Genomic DNA, 27,044 nt, shown 5'->3' with positions numbered 1-27,044 from the left:
AGCAGCAACCCAGACTGACAGCAGCTCATTGGCTGATTTATATCATGTGTAGCCTGGTGCCTGATGCTCAGGAGGGCTTTACCGTATAAACAGGAGAAGCGGCGCAAGTGAAGTTAAGCACTGTCGTCGGACAACATGCAGTAATTTATAAATTTTTCCTGACCGCTGTGCTCTAATCCGTGACCTCTGTCCTCGATTGTTGAATGGCATTAAACCCAACGTGATAATCTTCCAGTTGCAACCCAGATGTGTTTGAGATTCATTTAACCCAGTTACTAGATTAACAACAGTATCTGCACATAAAAACTATGTCACAATTTTGTTAAAGTAAATACTTTGGCTACAAGGTTCCAAGGTTGTAAAATACATGTCTGACATATTTAATGAGATACAAATTATTAAAAATGTAACCAAATGTTTATGACTACTATATTTTGTACTCATGGTAGCCATCTTGGACTTTGAGGAAGGGGGTAGTGAGAAGCTTCTGAATCAGTTGCAATTGATATATCTGACTTATATCTCAGTAACTATGATATCCAAGTTAAAAAAGGCAACATCAATAGAACCAAAGCTCAGCAGTAGAATTCATGCTGCTTTTTACTTGCTGTATAGAGCTATCACATCATAGCTTGCATGTTTGATGTTGTGCAAGAAAAATCATTAGCACCAATGCTTTGATCCACCTAATGAGAAAATACTAATATGTTTAAGCTTAATATTAAATCGACAGGGGGAAAAAACTCACAGGCTTATATTTCTTGTGCTCTGAGGGAAGAAAAAGCTAATTTCAATTGTTACTGGTGCTCTTTTATTTCAGCAGAGTAACTACATGAGTACAGTAGCACCTGTGAGTCAGAACTGTTTCACAAGCCCCAGTTGTATGGTGTTTATATTCTTTGTAATTTGCTGTGGTGGAGGCGGTCTAAAGCACTATAGTATAATGGGAAAAAGTGCAGATGTTTCATAACTGAAGCACACACGTTGGCCTGTGCTGTGCCAACTTGGATTACAGGTGTTTACCAAGAGCACTGGGTGGGGGACTGGTTGTGAAATAAGTCTGCATTGATCTGAGCTCACTTTCTCCAGAGCCACATTTCTTTTTCATTTGTGTGTGACAGAGGAAAGCAAAGAATCAAATTCTGCTTGTCTTACATTTTTCATGACGATTTATCGTCTAATTGTTTCAATCTGTAAATATTGTTGAGATGTATGAATCACATTCAACCTACATATATTTTCTTTTCTTAGTCACTGGACAGCATACTACAACAGCACATTGTCAGATATCATATGAATCTATCTCACTGTCAAGTTACCTTATAATTGCTTTACCTCTTATATACTGTAGCCTTTTTTAGAGCCGTTATTGAACATTGTCTAACCATGGTCTACACTGACCCAGAACTCAATAAATGCTCCTTTTAGCTTCTTCTTAGCACAAAACAAAGTTTTTCAGATTCCCATAATGGGGATCTGCAAGGGCACTGCTCTGCTTAGAAATGTCCTTTATATGCAGTCAAGGATGTATAGTAATGTTCACTATTTCTTATCAGTTTTAATGCACTGTTTTTGTTTGTTTTTTTTTCCCTAGAGAAAGGTTCACAAATTTGAAAAGCCCAGCAGCTGAAGTGCAGATCCATTCCCATCTAAGCTCTAGTTAAATAATTCCAATATGAAGCTAAATCTGGAGAGGATCATAGCCCAATGACACTTGGCAAAATGACTTGCTAATTATAGTCATTTTCATTTTGGGCAGAAAAACTTGAGCTTAGTCATGTGCGAAGTGTTGATACCTTTCAGAGCACGGACCAGTGCTCCCGCGACGTTTAGCCCTGCCAAATCCCCGCTGTGGATTGGCTGAGCCTTGTGCGAGCAGTGACACTCAGAGGCTTAGGTAGTTTCCACCCAGGGCTGGATTGGCAAACCAGTGACACAGAACAGTCTGGGGGCAGCCGTGGAACGGCATCCTGGCTGGGAATATTAGCTGCGTTAAAACACTCTGAGCTGATGGCTCTGGCGTGACTCCAGCCCACATACACAGAATAAGTGAACTGAAGGGTAAACTGCCTGACAGTTATTTTCATCCAATGCAAAGCTGCTCTTAGTGTTCGGTTTAACAAGCAGAATAAAAAAAAATCATTCTCTAGAGTCTGACAAAAATCCCTAACAATCAGTTTCACATTTCATAAATTGTGCTCTGAATAGAGAAAAAAGGGAAAAAGAAATGCTGATGCTATATTAAACATACAGTATAACAATCAGATTATGATCTGAGTTGTATATGCCTATTTCTTGCAGTCAGGAATGAAGTCTTTTCATAGATTAATTGCTAACAATGGTGTAAAACACCTACGCAGCTGGATACCTAATGTTGTTCTTTTTATGGATCTTTTGCTCAGTTTAGGTAGAAAAGCATCCAGTATTTGTGCATTATTAGGTAGATCTCCAGAGAGGATTACAATAGATCTGCATGCTTGTTCAAATGTCCTGTAATTCAAACTACTCTCTAAACCTAAATAATTGTCCACAAGAAAGCTTTAATAACAAAAGTAATCAACCCTTACTGTCCTTGTTAGTTTTTCATTTGACTTTGAGGTCCCCTGACTGACCCCTCTGTCGCTTTCAACCCTGTTTTCTCCTAACATTAAGTAAGTTGTTATTTTTTTTGGTTATATTTCAAACTGGTGGAATTTTGTATTTTTTTCCTACCTGTTTTTATATTATAATCATACTCTTAGGCTCAAACTCACTGCTTGTAATTTTACTGAGGCTTTCATAATTACCCTCCAAAAGTTATACTGGACAAAACACTGGACAGGGGTTTTTAAGATATTTTAGCTCTTCAATTCTAAAAAAATCATGGTGTTCTTCCTCATTTGTTTATAATTTGGTATAGAACTGCCCCAGCTGTAAGCAATTGTTGAGCTTATATAGTTAGAAATTATAGCATTTCATTATTACCCTTTGGATTTTATATTTGATCACTGGAAATCAATTTTAGACCTTTAAATTAATAAAAGCACGGTTTTAAGGCATACTGTTGTTCCTATAATCTGAGTGGTAACCAAGGTCATATCTTTGACAGTAAAAACTGCAAATCCCTTTTTTTTGTTAAGCTCAGATTTTTTTAGATTGAAGTATTAAAAAACAGAAGCCATATTTGGCAGGATAAAAATGTATGTTAAAGAAGGTAGTGAAATCAGTAGCTGAATAAGGTGCATTCATTACATGCTACAAGCCTCTGACAATATTCAGGCAAGCTCTGAATATAAGACTAATTAAAAGCTTATTTAAAGATAGTTGTTTTGAATAAATGTTGTAGTGGCTCTTAACAAAGTTGGATCAATGGTACAGTAGCAGACATTCAGAATGGCGCTTCCCAATCAAATGCCAGCCGGATGACAGCCCACTTCCCTGCAGCTCCCAGCGGAATCCCCTCCAACTCCCAGCCAACGTTTTCTCCTGGGCATGCATATTTTTTCACTCTGACTCCACCCTATAACTGAATTACAGGGACTGACCAGGAGATGACGCTCCTCTTTAGACCTTAATGTCCACAAATCACAACAGAATATTTTATTACAAATATTGATATTTAAAAAGAAATTGTAGGGGACCAGCCAAGGACCCATCAAGGACAGTGGGTAAATTTTTACTGGCTCCTACTGTATAAACTTAAGGATATGGGGGAAAATAACAAAACACTAATGAGCACAGAACACTAAGATTAGGGATATAAACAGCTAAAACCACCAATGTTTAAAGTCAAAGTTAATGAATCCAAGGTCAAAACTGATAACAAGTATCTATGCAATTTGGTGCCAATAGTCAATGCTAGCGAAAGCAAGCATTGAAAAAAGCAGTGAAAAATAAGCAAAACAAACATGGCTGCGTCGGTTAAGCTGGAATACCCTCTATCTCATTTTTGAAAAACAAGCAAAAGAGGCAATTTTTGCCTCTATGCATGGGGAGATGTTTGTGCATTCCTCCCACCGGATTTTGTAAGAGTGATTTATCAGTTAACCCTGTGAAAAAAAAAAATCTATGTGAAATGTATCAGCTGCTACTGCTGCTGTGATTGGTTAAAAGCTTGACATGGGTGGCAGGTATCCAATCAGCTCAAAGACTTTTAAAGGATGTCCCTCCCTTTTATGAACTCTTTCTACAGGAGGGTTCCCAGACTGCTCCCATGCTGTTCAATTTGAATTCAAAACAGCATCAATCTAGCTTACAACAGCAGCCATTTAAAATTTCCCTACCTAGATGGGCCCTTGGCTGGTCCTCTACAATTCCATTTTTAAACATCAATCTTTGTACTAAAACGGCGGTCTTCAACAGGGGGGTCCACAACCCCTAGGGGTCCATGGAGGTACATGCAGTACCATGGGGGTTGCGAAGGTTTTGGTTCGTTAGACCTGCAATTTTTTCCGTTAATTGAAATGTCTTTAAATACACATTAACATCAATTCAACACACTGTAGTAAACAGATAAATCGAGGCAGAAGATGTCTTTCAGGCATCAATGCACACATTCAGCGACACACAGGAGCTCTTTTAAGCTGGGCACCGTTTCATTCACAACACCTGTCCCATCAGAAATGCTTTAATAATCCCAGGGAGAAATTACTTTCATTACATTACTCCATCTGTAATAGAGTGACTATAGGACCAGTTTGATAGAACACAATTTCATGTAATTAGGGGGTCCCCGCTCCATCTCGCCATCGCTTTGGGGGTTCTTGGCCTGGAAAAGGTTGAAGAACCCTGTACTAAAATATTCTTTTTATCATGATTTGTGGACATTAAGATCTAAAGAGGAGCATCATCTCCTGGTCAGACCCTGTAATTCAGTGAAAGGGTGGAGTCAGGGCGGAAAATATGTTGGGTTCATGGAGGGGATTCCACTAGGAGTTGTAGGGGAGTGGGCTGCCATTTGGTTGCCGTTTGAGTGGGAAGGGTCATTTTGAATGTCTGATACTGCATGTCAGGTTATATCTAGAGTGGATAGAAGGATATATTACAAAGCTACATATTAGTAGGATTGCCAAATGTTTCTAGAGTTTGCCAAAACTGTAAGCAAAAGGTCATCAGGCAAAAAAAAAGCATTCAATTTGACACCACTGTCAGCACTTCAGTTTTTTAAGGTTAACATTGAGTTTGTATGAAGCTTGAAGGTCAGTTGTACTGTAATATTTTTGTATTAAATCTTTTGTTTTTGTCTTGTAACTGATGCTGTGAAAGCTGCCTGTAACAGAAGCCAATTCTTAAGCCTTTTGTTGCTTATTTTAGAAGATCCCTGCTTGATGAATAATATATAGTGTTAGCCTATATGACTATCAAATGATGTCCTGATGGCACCAAGACATTTGGCAAATTATCTTAAGTTGGTAGGAAATCTTTTTTTAATAAGTGTTAAAGGGTATATGTGACATTATACAATATTGCACCCTACTTCTAATAAAAAGGGCCAATGAGGTAAATAGTTTTTTTAGATGATAGAACCCAGCTAGTTTCTATAGAATAGGCTTAAATGAATCAGAAGAAGCAAGATTTTAATAATACTTCTGTATGATTTTATTTGCACACATGCAGTTAACTTTAGCATTGTTAGCATCCTTTAATGGGTAGTCATGTCTTTCACTCTTACGTCGTGTTGTTCTACTCTAGATGAATCTTAATAAAATGTAAGTGTGATAGGGACTCCTTTTTTGCCATTGAGGACCTATTTATATCCCCCACTCTCAATTAGATAGCCTATGTGACATACAGTAAAGATCAACATTTTATAACCCTCTTGGGTACGATAGACTTTCCTTTAGTGTTCAATCTACATTTTTGTGACCATCCTGTCTGTCCGCTACAGGAAACATAGCACTTTAATTTAAAGGTTGGTGCCAAGCACAATGGGGAAATTTGTTCTCTTCATTTAACCCATTCATTAGGGAGCAGTGTGCTGCCAATCTGAGCAGCACATGAGGAGCAATCTGAGGGCAAGTATGTTGCTTAGGGACCCAAAGAGACAGTTTGAGTGCTGTAGAGGCTGCAAAAATCGTCAGTTTGAGACTTAAACACCTGGTTCTCTAACCATGTGGCCACCACATAGGGAAACACTGACATTGATACTTGTTTTTAGGAAATGCAGTTTGGGGAGATCTGCTGTTCTACACATGGGGGGAATTCTTATCTTCTAAACCTCAAGGTCACTGACTGAATTGATTTCCTTGTGAGAATTACTTCATGCTTCTTTTAATTTCTGTCTTCTCCCTCTCATCTGCATAGCATTGCTTCCTTTGAAGCTGTAATTAAAAGCTATATTCAAAGTTAGGGTTAAACTTAGCTAAAAATATGCTTATTTTGCCATGTTTCAAGTTGCTCATGATTATGGATGGGGTGAGACGCATTCAGGTATTCACATCATACAACCTGACAACATTTTAATAACTTTCCATTCTTGCTGTCTGTCATCAAAAGATGAGTCTAGACATGGATATAGGGTGTCAGGTGTAAAGGTCCTATATCCAGAGTTTTAAAGCCTTCCAAAGTCATCTATAAGTATAGAAATGATATTATATTTCTTTTGGTACTATGGAGTATTCATTTATTAGTATCTGAGCATTAGTTGTTTTCTTCCTACCCAGAAAATAAATACTTGTCTTCACTGCACTCCATATGGTCCTACCCATTTCATGGGGTTGCTGTATTACTCCATTTCTGGGTATCAGGCTCTTCTTTAGGAAGCCCTAACGAACATCTTGCAATAAAAACTGACATGTTCATGTCTTAATGTGCATTCAGACCATTCAGTGTCTGTGGTGAGGGCTGAGGGTTTACATAGTTTCCCTATGCAAATCACAGTAGTGAATCCCATGCTGTGACAGTGTTCACTGCTCTGCTCTCAGCCTGTACTACTCCATAGAACTAAGGTGTTTTTAAAACAACCACTTGGAGAGAGTAGAGTGATGAGCCATAAAGTTTAAAAATCTTAACTCTCCTGGGAAATCGCATCTCAGCATCCAATCAGGGACTGGTTGTGGTTGCGATGTAGGTTGAAGAATTACAGCCGAGACAAAGCTTTTTCAGTTAAGATGGAATATATAGGACATAATGTTGACAAAGGATGAAGTAAGAGATGCTGTGAACAGGTTTTTAGGTGGATTTTAAATACACCATTTTAATTTAGCCATAGAAGACCTGTTCGTCATCCTCCTTTTTCTCCTGCTCATACCTCAGTCTCTTGCTACTCACCACTTGTGCTTTCTGTGTGGGTATATCTACATGGACGGACGAACGAATCTTAACATCATCCAGAAGCAGCTCTGGATGGACCAAAGTGATTTACTTTTTTAGTTCTTCAGGGACTCCAAAAAAATAATGGTCTCCCCAAGCCTCCTCAAAAGCTCTGCATAGAGAACAATTTAACAGTGGTCTGTAAATGTTATATTTAGCCTTTGCTTGAGAGATTTACAGGAAATGCTTTGTGCTTGCCAGGGGTAAAGGTAGATCTAAACTAAAGGGTCTAGAAGGCGGATAAACTGAATAATGTAAAAACAATCATTTCAGACACTAAATAGGGAGATATGCCCACTGTTATATTCAATACCAACACAGCAATGACATATGATGTTATGCGATATCCTGGGACAGGCATGTCATCGTCCAATTTAAATCTTAAAACCCATATCAGCAAAAATGATCGTTTTAACTGCAAAAATCAAGCAGCACAAAAAAAAATAGATATTTTTTATTTAATTTGGAGCTTAATGGGGAGGATGGTTGACCTCTGAATAAGCTACGAAAAATATTAAATATCTCTGAAACAAAATTAGCACACATGATCTTTATTTATTTATTAATTTCTTTGTCTTTTTTTCTTTTTTTCTTTTTTAACAATCATTTTAATGAAGCACTAGCCATTCAGTCTATTTGCTGAGTGTTTTCCATGTGAGTGAGGTGTCAGCTTTACGCAGCTGTAGCTCCTTCAAATTGCACGGTCAAGGTTGTGAACACGGTTCATCTGAATGAATAGCAGAATACCTTGTGGGACTCGTGAAAATCATCACGGCCAACATATTTGGTTGGAATGCACTTCAGACATGACCTCAAAAAAACAGAAAAAGAACAACAAAAAGTGAATGTCATTGTGCAAATTATGTGCTAAAAGAACCACTTTGTCTCAACTTTAAGTAGAAATGCTGAAACCAATGCTTGTTGATCAGAGAGGGTGGTAATTTTCTTTACTGGGCAGGCGTAGAATGGTCAAGGTAGGTGCTTCGAGGAGGGGGCAGATTCATGGCTCTGGTTTTTTCCTGAAAACAGAAACAGCTACCTAGAAAGCTAATTTTATCATGATTACTCAGACATGCGTGGATCAAGCAAAATACCACTTTGCGCATGAAGGAATAGCATTATATGAACAAAAAAGAAATTCATAACAGAAAAGTTTATTTTTGCATGATATAGGCTCTTTGAAATACTTCCCTTTAGATCCAGATCTTTAAATATTTCTTCTTGAAAAAGGGTTTACGATGATTAGAAATATTTTGTGGTTTTTCAGATGTAATCAAGATCTCATTACAACTGTGAAAAAATAGCAATTATCAATAATTTGTTTTTACTTCTTTCATGACAAAGTTATTGAAACTTCTTCCTTGGTTAAATGAAAACTTTCAGAATGTAACCCCAGGCCTTCACACGCAGCCTTTTGTTGCATCATTATGAAAAAGCCAGGGAAGGGGAACAAAGGTGAAAAAACTGTTCACCCGACATTCGGCTTTGAATATTAACATTGTTGTTGGAGGCTGGTAAATAATTGGCATTCTGACCAACAGATGGACAGTGGATATATTTTCATAGGCTCGTACATTAAGAAGGAAGCTGGTGCATCTGTCTGTCTGTGCAAGTGATTACATTTGCATAGAGGTAACAGGCGTTGGTTTGTCTCAGCGAGTGAAGCCACAGAGATTGTAATGCTTGATTCCAATTTACAAGCTTTGAATGCCAAATCTTCCTCATGATTGCTTTGGAGGATGACTTATTTTCAGACTGTAGTAAATACTGAGGGGAAACAGCCTCCCTTCCTGTTTTCTCTTATCTTTTGTTCCTCGCTGTCCTTCTTATTTTATTTTTATTATATTTTTTTCTTACAATGACACTCCAAAACAGGCATGAAAAACAAAACAAAGAAAAGCAGGTTATCTGATTGATGTTTGGTTGCTGTTTTAATCTAGAGGAGTGCTGCTCCTCTGCTGCGTCCCCCCTCAGAAGTGTTTGGGCTGCAGAAGAGGGCTCCTTTGCCTTTTATAAAAACAGAGAGGGAGGTAGAGTATAGATCAATATCCCAGGAACACACCAGAGACATTCTATTTTATTAAACATTTTCCCATTAAAGCTTTAGCTGGAGCATTGTAGATCATTCCAACAAAGTCGTAAATCACTGACAGACAAAAGCATTGGAAACAATGGGTAGAATCAGAGGAGATTAGTAAGAAACAGGAGCTATTTGCTGTTTGTGCTCCTTGGAGCGTTGTGTATCTTTCTTACAGCACACCATGCAGCAGAGGGAAGTCTTTAGTCAAAGTGTGCCATCAAAAATAATATCTTCTGTTACCTAATCACAGTACATTGTCATGTCACAATCCTGACTAGTACTTACTAATGGCAAGTTCCCCATTTCTGTATTGACTTACTAAAAGAGTGAGACTGACATGCTGACTCTGCTTTGGGACTTCTATTGGGATTTTTCAGCAGCAGTGAGAAATAAAAAAAAAGTTATAAAAAAGTAAGAAAAAAAATAAAGCTTTTGGCCAAAATAAAGTACACAAATTCTAAAATGCATGAATTTACAAAGAAAAGTTGAAAATTTTATTGATGACTTACTCAATAAAAAATGAAATATAGAATAACTCATAACATTAAATGATATAAAAAAAATATATTTGGTATTATCATTTCCTTTACAATCAGACAAAATTAGAGATGCTGCTTGTGGAAAAAATAATTACATCCCTTGCATTGTTCATCCTTAACAATCCTCAAACTGTGCTTGCATAAAAGTGTTTGATCATCATGTATTTTCAATAAAACTAGTAAGTTTGGTAATTTCTCACTCTACCCCTTTGAATAATAAAAACAAATGTCACTTCTTCTCATCACAACAAAATTGGGTCAAATAAATTACTTGTTTTCTTTCTTAATTCATTCCAACCATCACTCTGAAGATTCCCACAATCCATTAGTTAACAACATTTTATAACAATAAACTCTAACAATGGGGATGTTGTAACATTTTCATATTTTTAGAGATATATAATATTAATAACCTTGTTAAAGGGTTTTAGCTAACACATCCCTGCATTAAATAAAGGTTGAAATAATAGTATTTGTTATCTGCAGACAAAGCATGTTTTAGCTCTATAATCAAAGACAGAGCATGAAATTTGAAAATGTGCAAAAATAACATCAAGCCACAAATATAGATGATGAAATCACATTTACATAAAGTTTTATATTCTATCTGAAGTTTATCAATGTTATTCTTTAGGAGACATTATCATCAATACAAGCAGGTTACCTCAATGTGTTGGTTTGTGGAGGCGAGGCTGTTCTTATGACCGCCATTATGCCTTCATTAACCCCTAGATGAGGCGTGTCTAAAGGATGAAAACCAACTTTGGACACACCTGCCCTGGATGGTATCCCTCACTACAGTATTTAAGAGTCATTGCTGTTATACAGGTATGTTTTAAGACAATGCCAAGTCAGAAAGACACAAGGAAGGACCATAGAGCAGCAGTCATTACCTACTGCCATTTTAGAAAGAGTTCTGACATTTTCAAAACAATTTTTATTTATTTATTTCCTTTCTATCATAAATATTTATTGGATATTTATTGGAAGCATTGATTGATAAGATAGACCTGTTTGAAGTTCATAATTTCTAAAGTTCAAATCAAGCCAAGAACAGACTGTACTGTTAAATTCATTATTGGATAATCAAAAAAATAGGTTTGTTAACTTGGTATTATTTACAGAAGATAGGGTCTCCTGTACAAAAGGGACATGTCAGCACAAATTAGACATCTACAAGCATTCTGGAACAAGTAGTTTGAAGAGATGAGACCAGAGAAGAGAGATATTTTCGTCCCCGGCCCTGGTCCTCAGTGCCTACTGTCCTAAAGGTTTTAGAAGTTCCTCTTCAGCACGCCATGAAGTGCTGGAGAAGCCTGGTTATTGCTTATTGGTTGAAAGTTTGTTACAGAAAGAGAGACAGAACAATTAGAAGATGGTGGAGGGTTGATGATTTGGGCTTATTATGCAGCCGTATCACATGGACACAAAGCTGTCATTAAGTTATTATAAGACAATTATCCCAGAGTAGCAAGTTACAACAGAAGGGCTCAGAAAACATCATCTTGGTCTCTATTGTCTGACTGCAACTTGATTAAAACGCTGCAGCTAAGAAAGTAGTCCAAAAATAAAAGTCTAAACTTAATAATGGTTTTAGAGGAGTCTTTGGATTTTCGTTCACAACTATTGAGGAGAAAGTAAAAGTATCCAATTAATATTAAACACTTAATGCTACTAAAGGGTTTTTTTTGTTTTTGCTTTTGAAACCTTTTTTTTTTAACAAAATGTTTTTTTCCATTGTGAAAATAGGATAAAATAAAAACCTGGCAAAGGTAAGACCATTTTGGTGTATGCATGCATAGGTGTTCCCATCGTCGGAAAATGGCAGACATACAGTTTGTGTGCTGGAGATTAATTTGCAGTGAAATTGTCTAAATTTGTGCACCTTTGGCAGGTTTCTTGTCATGTCTTATTTCTACTTGTATGAATTCAGGCCCTTTAATAGTGCATCTCAGATGTTTGGATGGTTTCTGTGTGATTCGGGTGAATACTCAATGCTGACCTGTTTTTAAAACCAATCTTTTTTCTTTTCTGCTACCTTTTTGTTCTAGTAGTCAGTTCAGGTTCAGGATGCTGCCTTGCTACAATTGTCAGCCATACCTTTAACTAGATTTTCTCACTTTTTATACCTCATTGTGTCTCCTAAAGATCTCAGTAATTTCCTGACTGATTACGTTTTCAGTATCTTTGGATCCAGAACAGCATGTCATTTTACAATTTAGTCACCAGCAAACAAAACGAATTCACAAAACCCCAAAAAGCAGATAGTAAAAAGGAATGTTTTCCATAAATGAGAAGGAGAGTTTACTTGATTGTCGTTGGTATTTTATTTACATGTATAATAGATATGCATGTACATGTATATCTATTTGTTTTTTAATCAGTAAGGGAAAACATGGTTTGATATTTGGTGTAAAAACAAGCTTACACTGGTACTTCAGGTTGTGTTCTTGCAGTTCTGACTTGTTTAACCACAGCATGATGCTGTCATCAACATGCCTTGCAACACACAATCTCTGCAAAAATGTTCAATTTAGTCCCATCTGACCAGGGCGCCTTTCGATGCATATTTGCTATATCTGCCTAGGTTGTATGAAAAAAATATGTTTTATAACTTTTTCAAGGTCACACTTTCATACATGTAAGAGCCAAATTTGTGGAGTGCACAACTAAAGATTAACCTGTCAAAAGAGTTTTCCATAGATGGTCATATGCTGAGCTGTGAATCCTTGAGTTGCCATGGGTGGCTTTTTTAACTGGTATTCCATGCTCCTTGATTTTCATGAAACAATTGGAACCTGTTAACTGTTCGGAGGCTTGGAAGAGATTTTTTAGATGTATCACAGTAATTTTGCAGAATCCAGCATAATTCAAACAACCATTCATGCACACAAACCTAAGGAGAATTTAGAGAAGCCAGCTAAGCTAACAGTCATGTTTTTGGACTGTGGGAGGAAGCCGGAGTACCCAGAGAGAACCCATGCATGCACAGGGAGAAAATGCAAACTCCATGCAGAAAGACGCCAGGCCAAAAGCGAACCCAGAACCTTCTTAGTGCAAGGCAGCAGTGCTACCCACTGTTCCACTGAGCAGCCCCTATAATTCAAACACATTTTGCAAATTTATATCTGGAATAGGTGAGTGCAAGGAAAAAAAAGCCTCCCAAATTGTATAAAAGGAAAATTGGGATTAATTTTTTTGTCTTCCTATAATTCTTTGTCACAGATCTTCATCAGGCAAGTTGTTTTTTTTACCTGATAGGTAATAGCTCTGTCACACAAATGTTGCATAGTGAAGATCTTACATAGCTACATACTATGTGTGTAGAGAGTACCCCCTCTCCCGTGTCCACCCCCCTTTCTTTTTCTAGAGTCCAAAAAATGTGATNGCATAGTGAAGATCTTACATAGCTACATACTATGTGTGTAGAGAGTACCCCCTCTCCCGTGTCCACCCCCCTTTCTTTTTCTAGAGTCCAAAAAATGTGATAAAAAACAGACAGCAAAACATTCCATTGCCTACAGATGATAGTTTAAAAAATAAAAATAAAAATGGATATTATACAGTAGTAGTTCAGCCATTTTATGTGAATCACACAATTCAAGACAACAGATTTGCCGTTTTTTTTTTTTTTTTTTTCCTCCCATTTTTCTGTCGATTACACTCACAGAAGCTCAGGACAAGATAGCAGGTAAGGGTTCATTGTGTCGCCCAGGGCCCCTTGAACATAACAGATGGCTGTTGCTGAGATGGAATCTGTTACTGTTTGGTTCCAGGGTGTTTTCCTCCAGCACTGAACCACCATGCCACCCAGTTCGCCATGTACTTTGTTGGAGGCCATTTTCTGAAACAGATGGAAGATGGCTGTGATTTCAGAGGCTATGTGTCTGAGAGAGAGCAGGCTGGTGGATCTGCCTGAACACTTTGTTCTGATGCTATCATTTCTTTTGTGTAGCAGTAACTAATGTGGCCTCATCACTGGAAATGCATTTAAGAGGCTCTTTAAGAAAACAGGATCATAAAATAAAGCGTCTGGAACAAATCATTTAGAGTCAGATAACAGAAGAGACCAACATATGACAGGAAGACAATTTCTAATCCTGTTGTCAAGAAAATGTTTCTTTTTGTTCGAAACCTCCCCTCTTGGAGGACTACTCTCTCCAGCGTAGAGGTAATTTAATAATTGTCTTGACCTGTTAATTGGAAATCAGGATAAGCTAATTTGCTCCAATGGCTGCAACAAAAACCCAAGTAGCCCAAAACCTTTTTTTAATGATTTTGACTTTACTGCTGTTTCCTTTCTGCATCCTATGAGGAAACCTGGGGATAAACAGGAGAGAGACTCAGCTCTTTGGTACCTTTGTTATTCATGTTTATTTTTTCACAGCAGTCTAATCCACATGCATATTCAGCGTGCCGCGGACAATCGGGCTCTGAGAAGACAACGTGATCAGGTCCACAGGGAGGCGTTGTGTGTTTTCTCCTGGCTGTTTGTTGACAGCAGCTTCATGAAAATGAGGATGGTGTTAAATTGTATCATGGAGCAGAAAGCCATCCTGCATGTAAAAATCTACTCTTGCATAAATTATGCTTCTCCAGTCATGTAGTAATATTGTATCAGGGATTTGGTCTATTTTATAGCTTAGGTTAATGTGCCTGATGAAAGCTGCTATATTTGTATTTTTAGTCACAATGGATGAAAGTTTGTACATAAATGCTTTGCAGAAATAAATATGAAACTACTTAAAATTCTAGTTGTATCACATTCTCTGTAGAAGGTGTAAATATTGCCATAATATCATCTTACAACAACAAGGTCTGCATCTACAGGTTTTAATAGTGCTAATCTTGTTTTATTTGGCTGTTTCCTCAGGTTTTCCTTAATGTTTCACAGACCTTTCATATATTTTGATTCAAACAGCCTTTCACTTGTTTAAATTTAATTCATCAGTCAGCAAGGTGGAGAAGCAGGGAAAGTAATGACATTTAATATCACTGCTGCTGGCTGCCCTGTGGCAAGATTTATTATGAACAGGGCCTTAATTTATCTTTGGTTTCTTTCCATTTCTTTCTCCTCGTTTCTTCTGTTTTTTTAGTCAAAACCTCTGATATGATCTTTAATTCAATAAAATCCACAATGAATCTTAATGATAAGGCCTGTTCATTGTCTGCTTTCTGTTTTCTTTATTGCACTTTTTAGTTTTATGGTGCTGCAGCTTCCATTGATCTGCAAATGTATAGAAAAACTTGATGAGAAATAAGAAATCATTGAGATTGCTCTTTGCAAATGTTAAATTTATTGAAAAAGCAGCCGACTGTCCGGTTAGTGATCTTGATTGGTTTGATATTACTTATGACTTATTATTACTTTGAATCAGTGTTAGAGTAAAAAGCTTGGATAATAATTATATTAGTAAAAATTTTATTTTTTTTGTTGACCTTGTAATCTAACTAATTACTTTCCTTTTACTAGTAGTGCCATTAGGTTACTTACAATTTAACATGGATCCCTTAAGCAGAGGCATATGTGACCCTGATTGGCTGAGGAGCCATAATGTGGGTGGGTGCTGAGCCGCCATTGGTTGCTCAGAAATACAGAGAAAAGAGATGTAAGGGAATGATGAAGGTCCCAGTAGATTTAATGAGCGCTTCCCTAAACTGGAAGCTCATGTTGGAGTCAAAGGCTAAAAGTTCTTGTGATATCCATGTTACTAGCAACTCTAATTTAAAAGAGCCCATCACATCATCTCAATATGTTAGCACCACCGACAACCAAATGCTTTTCCAAGAAAATAATTCAGTTTTACTGAATTAACTAACAATGTATATTTTCTTTTTTTTGCACTCTAATACTGAAAGTAAAAAATGTATTTATATTTTTTAGCTTTTGTTTGTTTTTCTTCTTCTTTTCTTCTGTTTAATTCTAACATATACTTTTGTATTTGTTTTTTGTTGCTTTATAAGCATTAATGCTAATAAACCTAACAATCCTATGAAGTCAAGCACTCGATGCATTTATTTTGGTTTATTTGAATTAAAGCCTTTAACCAGAGGTGAATAATCCAGGTCTAGAAAGTAAAAACCCTGCTTCGGTTTTCTTCACCATCTTCACTTACCCAGGTGATTAGCTTTGTCTATGTTGTGAAGCTTTAATTGCAAATGATACTAGGAATTAATCTCTGTACAGGCTTTTTACTTCCTGGAAATGGAGTTTCCACACCTGCTTTTAACAAAATAGTTTTTATGATTTGATTGAAATGTAAAGGAAACAGAAAAATCATTGAACTTCATTTTTTTTATCAATGAAAAGGAACAACAAACAGGGTAGCATTCGAGGCAGTTGGGCTGAAGGAAAACTAAACAAAAGCTTATTTGCTGTTGCCATGACTGAGATGACTGTGTGTTTCCTGGAAGGGGCCGCCTTTTACAGTTGCTTTTTGTATCTCTGCTTCTGTCTCCTTGAACCCCAGTCGGCCTCAGCAGATGGCCGCTCACACTGAGCCTGGTTCTAATGGAGGTTTCTTTATGTTAAAAAGGAGTTTTTCCTCTCCACTGTCACTACCTGCATGCTTAGTGTGAGGAATTGCCTTCAGGTCAATGAGTCGATGCAACAACTGGTTTTCCTTAGATAGAAAACTTAGAATCAATCTGGCTGTATGATCTTTTGAACTGTAAAGTGCCTTGAGATGATGCTTGTTGTGAATTGGCGCTATATAAATAAACTGAATTGAATTGAAATAAAAAAAGGAACTGTATTATTACTTTGCTGTGCAACTAGTTGATCTGGCATTAACTTAGTTGCTAACTCAGTTATCTTTTTGATGAGGCAACTTCTAACTCTGACTACTGTAGTTATCTGTTTTCTGCTCAATACTGATTTGAATTAAGCACATTTTTGGCACACATAACTGGAAAGTAAGCAAAACTGTTCTGATGGATTTTTAAACTATATTTCATTTCCTAAAATTTCAGAACTTTTGCAATGTATCACTTTCATGAACATGATTATTCAATGCGGATTCATTTGTAGAAACAATATTGCACAAAGTCTTCAGTTCTTGGTTTTCTTGTTAGTTTTCCTCCCCAAAACATAGAAAGCTTTATCTTTTGGTGGCAGGATCCAATCCCAGTCATCGCAATTTGGTGCCCAGCATGTTTTAGATGTGCCTAATTGCAGAATTGCCTCCTGAGTATGCAGTCATTCTCCAGAGTCCTGCCAATGACCAGATTATTTGACTTTGGTCTGTTAAAGCAAAGATACATCTCAAAGGTGTACTGTAATACCTTTGTTTTAGAATATACCTAAAAGATTTTGAGAGTCAGAATGTTTTGGTAAAATTTGATCAGGGATTTTAACCATGCATAAATAAATAAATCTGGAAACACCTACTCACATATACAAAGATGATCAATTAACTGAAAATCTGGTTTAACACCTCATTATGATATAAAGCATGTCTTTATAGTTGTCGTTTTATAGTCGTGGGATTTGGGTGGGACGCTGGCATAAACAAGTAAAAGTAAAATGAAAACTTAAAACCCAAATGTCTGAATAACATAAAACGAAAAAAAATGTAAAAGCTGAGCTGTGATGAAAAAGAAGAAGAAGAAACTCCTCTGAGAGGCGAATGTAGATCTTTGTGTAAGTACAGCAAAAAAGCTATGGTAATACTTGGTGTCCAATCAGAGCGAACTTAAAAGACTATTTCCTTATTTTCAAAGGAATATGAAGGGTGATTTCTCAAACTCTTATTAAAGGTAAAATATTTTGACTAATCAAACCTGAACTGCAGTTTTTCCATTAAGAATATTGATTTTTTTTAATTTTTTTTTTTATTGAATGGTCTGTCTTTGGGGGGTTGTGTTAGTGGAAATAAATTGAAGCACATCTTGTACATGTCATATGGGAGATAGCTCCATTACTTAGTCGAAGAAGTTCTCTAGAACCTTTTGTAGCACTTTGGTTACCTTACGGTATGTTAAACACTTTTTACACTAAACATTTAGATTGATTTGATTGATTGACCAGAACCTAAAAAGGTCAAAGGACGAAGATGAGGAAGAACCACACAAATTTTACTTTAACCCCTCTTTGCATGGATAAATCAGCCAACAGCATTTCACAGCAGATAATAGGAAAGGTCCTTCTTTGTGATTATTCTCAGTGGGAGGGTTTGTGGCAGAAACAGAGGTACTACCAACCCAACCCTTCACCTAAGTAATGAATTTGGGATTATCTCTTTACAAGACTTGCTTGAAAATCCAAAAACATGAGGGCAATCTGGCTGAGTTACCTGACCTGACCTGACCTGTGCCACAGAAAACATTTCCTGGACTTTTTAAAAGAAAAGAGAAAACAAGTACAGAATGTCATTTGAAGCACTGTCAGAGGTAAATATACTACTGAGTATACTACTGAGAAAAGGTGAAGCTGGTTCAGAGCGACATAGCTGTTATAACAGGAGCAAGATCAAACTGAATATTTCCAAATTCATTTGCATCTCCCTGGGGTTCAGATTGTTCAGCTAACATTGTCATTCATTGTTCATAATATTAGGAATTTTGAAGTCTGGCCAAATTTTTGTAGCCTGATTGGACAAACCATAATTTGCTCTTTTGAATTGTCACTAACAATATTGTTTATGTGTTGGAGACTGAAGTACCTCTTTTTTCTTTTTTTTTTGTCAAAAGAAACCATGCTTTCACATGAATAGAACCACCATGTGAAATCAAAACAAAACTATATCACATGACAGTATGGGAACAGTGCATTTGATATGCATAATACATGCTTTGAATCTTAAGTTTGCTGATTAGATCTCCAGTTTTCAGCAGAAGGCAGCTCAGGGTGTGGACGATGATCCCTCCTCTGATCTTAGCCTCCCTCAGCATGTCTGCTGTAGAACAGCAACTACTGTCAATGAATAAATCCTAGTGAGATTTATCAGCCTTTTCTGCTTACAGGTGGACTGTGCATTGCCCCTTGAGAATCTTTAGACACCCCCCACCACACTACCTCTTTGAAAATGATCACAACAGCAGAACTGTCACTGCCAGTGTGAGACACTTAGAGTTGCCAAACCATTTTATTCAATGTGTTCTGCTGGGTCAGCTATTAATGTGCCTTCAGTGAAAGTATTATTGTCCATGTCATGGGATAAAAAAAAAAAAAAAAAAAAAAAAACATTCCACCCTGTAAGCATATGCATAACACTAGCTTTGATCATATTGTTTACTACTGATTAAGTAATTAATATCTTTGTACCTCAGCATTTTCTTAATTTGGTATAGCAGAGAATTAACTGGAAGCATCCATTTCTTCTTTATTCCTGTATAAAGATCACTCCTAATCTGTGCATCTACAATTCGTTTTTACTTTCTGATCTCATTACACTTGAGTGGATCCAGAACCTTCAAAAAGATTTCAAGAACTATAAAAGCATCTGTGGTGCTGGAAGGACACAAAAGCAATTTAGCCTTATTGTCAGATAAGATACTCGCATGATTGGTACTTTGTAAAAACCCTTTTTAGATAAAAAATGCTGAGCAGAAGTTCAAATACTCTCATCCTTAGCTCCTTTAAACTGGTGTTGTAGTAAAACATACAACGTGATTATTCATCACACCATGTACTTGGTGCAGAAGGTTACATGTGCAAAAGAATGTTTTCCATTTTCACAGAGACAAAACTACTTTTCTGGTGCTCAAATAAACATATCAAAAGTTTAACAGTAACATCTTTCCAACCGATAATTTTTTGTTATTTTAAAATGATTTGCACCTGATACATATCTATTTTTTTTCTGTTTTAGAATTTTTGTTTTTGAATTTATTGCAGTTTCATTGTGTTAGAACACAGAACTTTGGTGGATTATTATGTATGTGAAGTCTTCTATTCTCATGAATATTTGGAGCATAATTTTACTAACTAAGACATTATATCAATAAGTGTCATGTGAACGTGACACACTCAAAAGATGGCCTTTATGAATTAGAACTTTTGTGGGAATTGTATCTTTAAAATTTTGATTAAAGCCTAAATTTTAGCCGTTGCTGTATAATATGCATATTAGGTCTTTTTCATGATCTTTTATCATGTGCAACTCTACTAAGGAGTCAAGAAGGATCATGATAAATATAAACTTTGCATACCTTTTTATCTTCTTTAAATAGATTGTTTAAGTGCCTCTAAGGTTAGGATTTATACAGTCAGTGAAGTTCAACTTAGCAGTAATGATGTTATATACTGAGCATTATGATCCCGCCTTTGATTTAAATTTAAGATTACGTTAACCTTAAGCTTTCCATCACATTTTCCTCTTTCTTCCAAAACCATAAACCATTTTGATATGTTCCTTTTTATCTCCTTATTTATTCCAGCATTATGAAAGGCAATGGGACTGTTGCATTCTGTCCTCTTAGAACCATACCAAACGCTTTATTCAAAATGGCCTTTTCCCAGGAGCTAATTTATAGGCATGAACTGCGCTTTCCTTATCCAGATATACAGAAAGAGTTTTACTATGGAATTTGACATTGTTAACAGAAGTAAAGCCATCTGCAGTGTTTATTTGGTCCACCCCCACCCCCTATTTCCCCGTACATAGATTAAGCTTCAGAAGCTGCCTGTTGGCAATTAAATCTATCAGAGGGCAGCAGAGAGCACTCTGTCAGAGCTGTTCCAATTATTGCAGTATAAATGAATATGGATTTAAAAACTTTTGACAAAACGCAGCCAGTTAATTTACAGCGGGGGACTTTGAAAAACTGTTTTTCCCCATCATTTTCTCTTGGTTGTTTTTTTTTCTGTCTCAGATGAGAAGGTATGTCTCATTTACGATCCTCTTTTCTTGTTGTTTGCAGACACATAGAGAACTGGACGGGATTGCAAACTCTGAGAGACGTCGATATGGAGCTCTACACCGGACTACAGAGACTGTGAGTGTTGATGCTTTTATCTTGTGGGGAAGGAGGTTTAGGGTGGTGTTTATACAGGGGGAAAAACCGACACTTCGATGTTATTCAAGCACTACAGTCTGGATTGGGAGATAGAATGTGCACAGTGGTTGGTCTTCAGTGTATTTGTTTGGGATTTTATGTGAAGGACTTCCACAGAGAAGTAGATATTTGTGGAGTAGATGAAGAAAGACACATGGCTTTCAGAAAACTTAGCAAGTAAAAAGTGAGGTGTGTATTTGGGTTCAGCCTTTTCAAGTAAATGAGGAAACTTTTTTGATACACAGCTGAAAATTTGTCTAGACTATGTTGCTAACAGCTCTGATAATCCACAGAATTCATCTACAATCCCTTTTTTACAAAGTAATTCAAGCTCTCTTAGTTTGGAAGGGTGATGTCTGAAAACACAGAGTATAGTTTTAGGCCTTGCCAGAGATTGCCAAATTGATTTAGTTAAGGGTCAACATTTTGCAAAAACATAAGCCTCTACTTAAGTTTCAAGTCTTTTTCAAGCTTTAAAAGATATTTTTTTCGAGGAGTACTCTGTATTTAGCACCATCTATAATCCCAACAATTGACCATCTACCTTAGTGATGAGAAGTATCCATACAGGAGGGAGCTGCCATTACGTTTCAATTTGGGGAGGTTGCAAAACAGAATCTGCTGTATGCTGGTTAAGATTCTCAGTCATCCAGGTCATAGTTATTCCAACAAAATTATAAGTTTAAAAACAAAACACTGGAAACTTTGAAATGTACTGGGATTTTGATTCATTTCAAACCAGACAAGACCCTGAGACAAAGACTGATGCATCGTAAAGGCAAAACCCCAGATGAGAGGAGTGGTGTATGCAGTTCGGTGCAGTGAGGAATCCTCTGATCTTTAAGAAGCCAAACAACCTCTCCACAGACGGATTGCTCAACACAGGAGACCTACCTCCTATGGACAAGACTCTGCTGTCCACTTACACCTTAAGGACAAAGAACACTTGTTTGAGAACCAAAATGTTCACATTTTGGACAAAGAAGACGTGGTTTGAGAGCGGTGTGAAGGAAGTAATTTATGTTAAGAGAGAAAAACCAACCTTAAACAGAGGTTTAAGCTTTCAAAAACCTTCAATGCAACAATGGTTGATCCCTTCCCACTATCAAAATCCTCATCGGATTGTGCAGGGGACCGAAAAACAGCTCGCCATGTCAGCCAGGCCAACAACAACTCTAACAACTCCCTTTTCAGAGGCAAGGGCCAGTATCGGGTATTGAAGGCCAAAAACGACGGACCTGTTTTTTTTGTTTCTGCCATTCTATTTATTCTATTATTATTATTATTTCGATTTATTGTTATGTTGTATTCAGTGTATACAAAACAAAATTTCATTTAGTACAGCTTTTCAGGGAGTGAATTAACATTTCAATTCCTTAAAGTGCAGCAGTGATCAAATGTAAACAGTGTGGGAGGAAACACATTGATATTTGGAAGTTCAAAGCATAAATATATATGGTGCAAATATGCAGTATTTTTAGTTTGATGTTATCAGTGTGATGCAGAGTCTGTGTCATGATTTAGAGTTTGCTCAACAGTTCAGCAGTCTGATGGTGGTAGGGAAGAAGCTGTTGCAGAATCTGCTGGAACCTGCATGGAATGCTGCAAAGCCTCTTCCCAGAGGGCAGCATGGAGAACAGTCCATGGTGGGGGTGTGAGGGGTCACGGTTTATGGGCTTGGGACACACAGCACTGGAAATGAAATGAAATGTCTTTAATGGAGGGAAGAGGAGCCCCGATGATCCTCGCTGCTGTTCTCACCACTCTTCTCACTTTCTTCCAGTCTGAGGTGCTGCAGCCTCCACACCACACTGTGAGACAGCTGGTCAGAACGCTCTCTATGGTGCTTCTGTAGAGGGTGGTGAGGATGGGTGGGGGCAGGTGGGCTCTTCTCATCCTCTACAGGAAGTACGTGCACTTCTGTGCCCTTTTGACCAGTGAGGTGATGTTTAAAGTCCAGGTGAGGGTGTCTGTGATGTGCACCCCCAGGAATTTGGTGCTGCTGACCACCTCTACTGCTGAGCTGTTGATGACCAGTGGAGCATGGATAGGCCAGTTCTTCCTGAAATCCAAGATGATCTCCTTCGTCTTCTCCATGTTGAGGCCCAAGCTTTTATTTCTGCACCAGTCCACCAGCTCCTCCAAGCATGGAACTCAAAAGCTACACCAGACATTTTGAATTGAGAAAGCTTCCTGGATGGGTGGCGAAACATCTTGAAACTTGGAAAACAAAGTCCAGTGTTTTGTTTTTTTAACTTTTAAAAAGTTTTGGGAATAATCTGGTGAAGAAGTTCAGTTTCATCTGATCAAAGCTTTTTCTTCCACTGGTCTCCTTTGTTTCCTATCTGAATTCTTGAAAATGGTCCTGTTACTTTATTTAAATTAAACTCTTTCATAAAGATTTTTGGATTTCATATTACTTTTTTTATCAAATTTTCATGCTTGAACTGTGGACACATGCAGTTTCCGTAGAATCACTATGGGCCTCTTGGCCGGGCCTTCCTTGCCTGGACTTAGTTATGCAAACACCTTTAGGTAGTTTTGCAGTTTTGACAATATTCCTTCAGCCTTTAAGTGTTTGCTTGAATTTTACCGTGAGAAGATCAAAACATAGGTTCGTGTCTCGCGACCTAACCCTGCTCTAATGTGGCCTTTCTGCTTTCTTTCTTTATGAAGCTGTTTGTCCACTGCTGTTCTCTAACAAACCCCTCAGGCCTCCCACAGAAAATCTATTATTTTACTGACTAAGCAACATACAAGTAGAAATTTTCTACATAGATGATTTCTCATGGCATTTGGTTACACTGGGGGTTATTTTGAGATAAACTAAGTACATATACTGTACTTATGTCACATTTAACTGCTATCTATAAAAAACAATAAATAAATAAATAAAGGCATTAACTTCCCATACAACAATCTATTTTGGAATTGGAACTGTTACATGATAAATATGCTGATGAAGGTTCTCAGTCATCCAGGTCATAGTCATTCCGTAACAATTCAAAAAATATCCACTGGACTTGGTTTGAGAAAGCTTCCTGGATAGGTGGCGAAACGTCTTCAAATCTTGGAAACCAAGTCCAGTGGATATTTTTTGAATTTTTACGGAGTTACATGATAAACATACTTATACAAAACAGATAATTAAGTTATGATTTAATTTGGATAAATACAATGTTCAAAAACTAATAATAAGGAGAAAATGAATATTTTGGTTAAGCTAAAGGGGTATTGCTGTTGCTAACATGAGCTGAAGTTTAAAAGAGCCCCTAATTCATGCCAGTGGAACACTGGGGGAGAAGCCCTTCTGCTTTGGGTAGCAGCTGATCAAATAATGCTAAAAGGAAGGAGTGGAAATTAAATCAAGGATGCCTAGAGACGTTAAGGCTCTTCATGTCTAATCCTTTAACTTTTAAGACAGGTGATGCTGCTTTCTTGCTTCGCATCCACAATTGCCACTGTTTCCAGGAGCTTGCTTTTCAGACCTCTTCTTCCAGTTAATCTCCCCCACGCCCACCACAAACACACACACATACCCACACACACACACTTTAAGAACCATCTTCTTCTCTGCCCTCCACAGTCAGAGCTGGCCTCTCCCCTGATCCCTCATCAGGGAGGCCAAGTGCAATATCTCCACCACTAAATTAGCATTTTTCTCATTACCGCTGACTCCCTCTGCTGCCTCATCCTGGGGACGCGGCGCACCTCCACAAGCCTGTTGTGATGCTGCCTTTCTGGGCTGTAAGCAGTGCAGAAGAACGAAGCTGGAAAGAGTTACTGTCAGCTCGTTTTACTTTCAACCTCCTCATCAGCGTCTTTATGGCAGTAAAATGAAAATGAAAAAAAAGTTGCCCCTGTTATACAATGAGCAGATCTTTAGAATACAAGACAGATATTACGTTTCAACACGAGGCAAATTATACCCAACCATCTGCAGAGCTAACATGATTGTTATTGATTCGTTTATTTTCAACATTATTGCTCCGATATCAAACCCTATTTGGAGTTGAAATGCTAGCAGCTTAACTCAAAATGTTATCTTCATGTAGAAAGGCTGTTCTAGTAGATTTTTTGATTAAACCTAACTATAATATTTATTTAAAAATACAAAAGGGGAAATTATATTGGGCTGTATCCACCTAGTAAAATTGTAGTCACATTATGATTTAAGAAGTTTTTGTGGACCTACTCTTAAGGCATTATTTTAATAACTTGAAGAAAGGGCTACTTAAAGGAAAGTTATAACAAGGATGCTAGAAATGGACGTTATTTTAAATTGATTTATATCAGATAAATATCAAAATCTCTCTTTGAATTTTTTCAAATTTTCTCTTACCCCTGGAACTGCGATAAGAAATGATTTTGTCATTATGGCAACTGGAGGTGGGTGGTATAGACAGTAAAACAGGAAGTCAGGATTTTACCCTCCACGAGTATATTTTAACAGCAGGAAAATGTAAAGATTTAAGCAAGTTAAACAAGGGGCAAATTGTGTTGTTAAATGACCAGATGCTAAACTCTCTCTCAGATCCTTTTTTTTTTTTTAAGTCTGTCAGACCGTCGTAATGCCAAAAACCCTTGAGGACTAAAAACTTACCTTTGACTTTTCTAGTTTCAGGGGCATCCAACAAACAGAACTGGTTTAGATATGACTACACACACTCTAGCAATGTTACATCCAATCTGACATCAGCTTCTGTAGCTCCTTTCTTTACTTTTTTTTTTGCTTAAGTTTCAGTTTGGGTCATAGATCACTTTACTCCAACAATGTTCATCTAAGGCAGCTTCAACACACACACTCCCACATCGCTTTGTGTAGTGAGGACCATGTTTTGAGTGCTGGTGACTTCCATTGTTTTCTAGTCATTTTCAACCCTCTCTTTGCCCTAAACCTGACAACAACCCTAACCCGCAGACACCATGCCTTCCACATGTACGTCGTGCAGGGCACTTTTGCAGTCATGTTAATTGATGACAACTGTTCCACATCCACGCTACTCCCCTGAACGTCACCGTCTACGTACGTCTTCTCCATCCTTCACCGTCAAAATATGGAGCCAAACTATATTTTTCCAGAAGTTCCTGTTTGTCAAATTAGAATACGGTTATTGACAGATCGGTAACTACAAATTTGAACATAATTCTTACATATTCCCCAAAACTAATAGTGTTTAATTAAATTATTGGATGGAAAGTATTGGCACATAAGGAAGCTTTGTCATCTCAATCAAAATATTTATATTAAACTGGGAGGCTTAAAAGTTTAATCAAATCCAGTCCTTCCAAGAGCGCCTCTCACAACTTAAAAAGAAACCTCCTATAGCAGGCATGGATGAAGAGATGCTGAGTTTGGAAGTAGAAAACAAACCAATTTAGTATGATCCTAACTATACCTATTACGAAAACCCACAACAAAAAGAAAAGGTTTGGGCAGACACATTTGTGATTGATGCTGATGGTGAGTTTTAATTATGTCATATTAAATTAAGCATTCATTCCGCATGTTTTGCTCCTATAAATGTAATCATATTAATATAGCGCTTGGGATATCTGGATAAACCTAATAGTACCACTGTTTACCTCATCCCAACCCTAATTTGATCTCAATATACACCAAAGTCCTAAACCTAACCCTTGGCAAAATAGCCCTTGAGGATGAGGAAAATGTCCTCGCTTAATAAAAACCAGGCCTTGTTCTCACTGTAATGGCCAAACAGATGCACAGATCTTCTACAGCTTTAGGAGGTCACCACCTTGTGCTTTCCACACTCTTCCCACATATGCTGACTGTTTAATGGCTTTGTGTTAATTCTGCCATCCCACTCTCTATACAGTAATGTTCATAGTTATATACCTTCATAATAGTCAAAAATGATGTGATATTTTGATTGTATTCCACGCTCCATATAGATCTTATTTTTATTAGAGATAGAGAAAATTTGGCTTTTTTTCAATCATTAACCAACAAGTGTAATCTAAGGGCATTTAGAGATTCTGCTTTATTTAGGTACAATCTAGTTCAATCCAAAATTTATTTCACCCTTGATTCAGAACAGGGTAGTATAAAAGTTTACTTGTCAACAAAGAGTAACAATGGTATTTGAAAATAGCTTTAATTTAACAGAAATTTA

At 37.2% G+C, this 27,044-nt stretch overlaps 1 protein-coding gene across 2 annotated transcripts in view; it reads left to right on the top strand.

The window, feature by feature from the left end:
- Positions 1–27,044, top strand: part of ntrk3 (neurotrophic tyrosine kinase, receptor, type 3) — a 340,701-nt gene that overhangs the window by 40,056 nt on the left and 273,601 nt on the right. For both annotated transcript variants that reach the window (XM_015379852.1, XM_015379851.1), the window contains exon 2: positions 20,773–20,847. In XM_015379852.1, the coding sequence (XP_015235338.1) occupies positions 20,773–20,847 (75 nt within the window). The remainder of the gene's footprint in view (positions 1–20,772; positions 20,848–27,044) is intronic.

The sequence above is a fragment of the Cyprinodon variegatus genome, unplaced genomic scaffold, assembly GCF_000732505.1.
Source record: "Cyprinodon variegatus isolate N-32 unplaced genomic scaffold, C_variegatus-1.0 Scaffold201, whole genome shotgun sequence".
NCBI classification, from domain to species: Eukaryota; Metazoa; Chordata; class Actinopteri; order Cyprinodontiformes; family Cyprinodontidae; genus Cyprinodon; species Cyprinodon variegatus.
The sequence above is the reverse complement of the archived record's forward strand: the minus strand, read 5'-3'. Positions and strand labels throughout refer to the sequence as shown.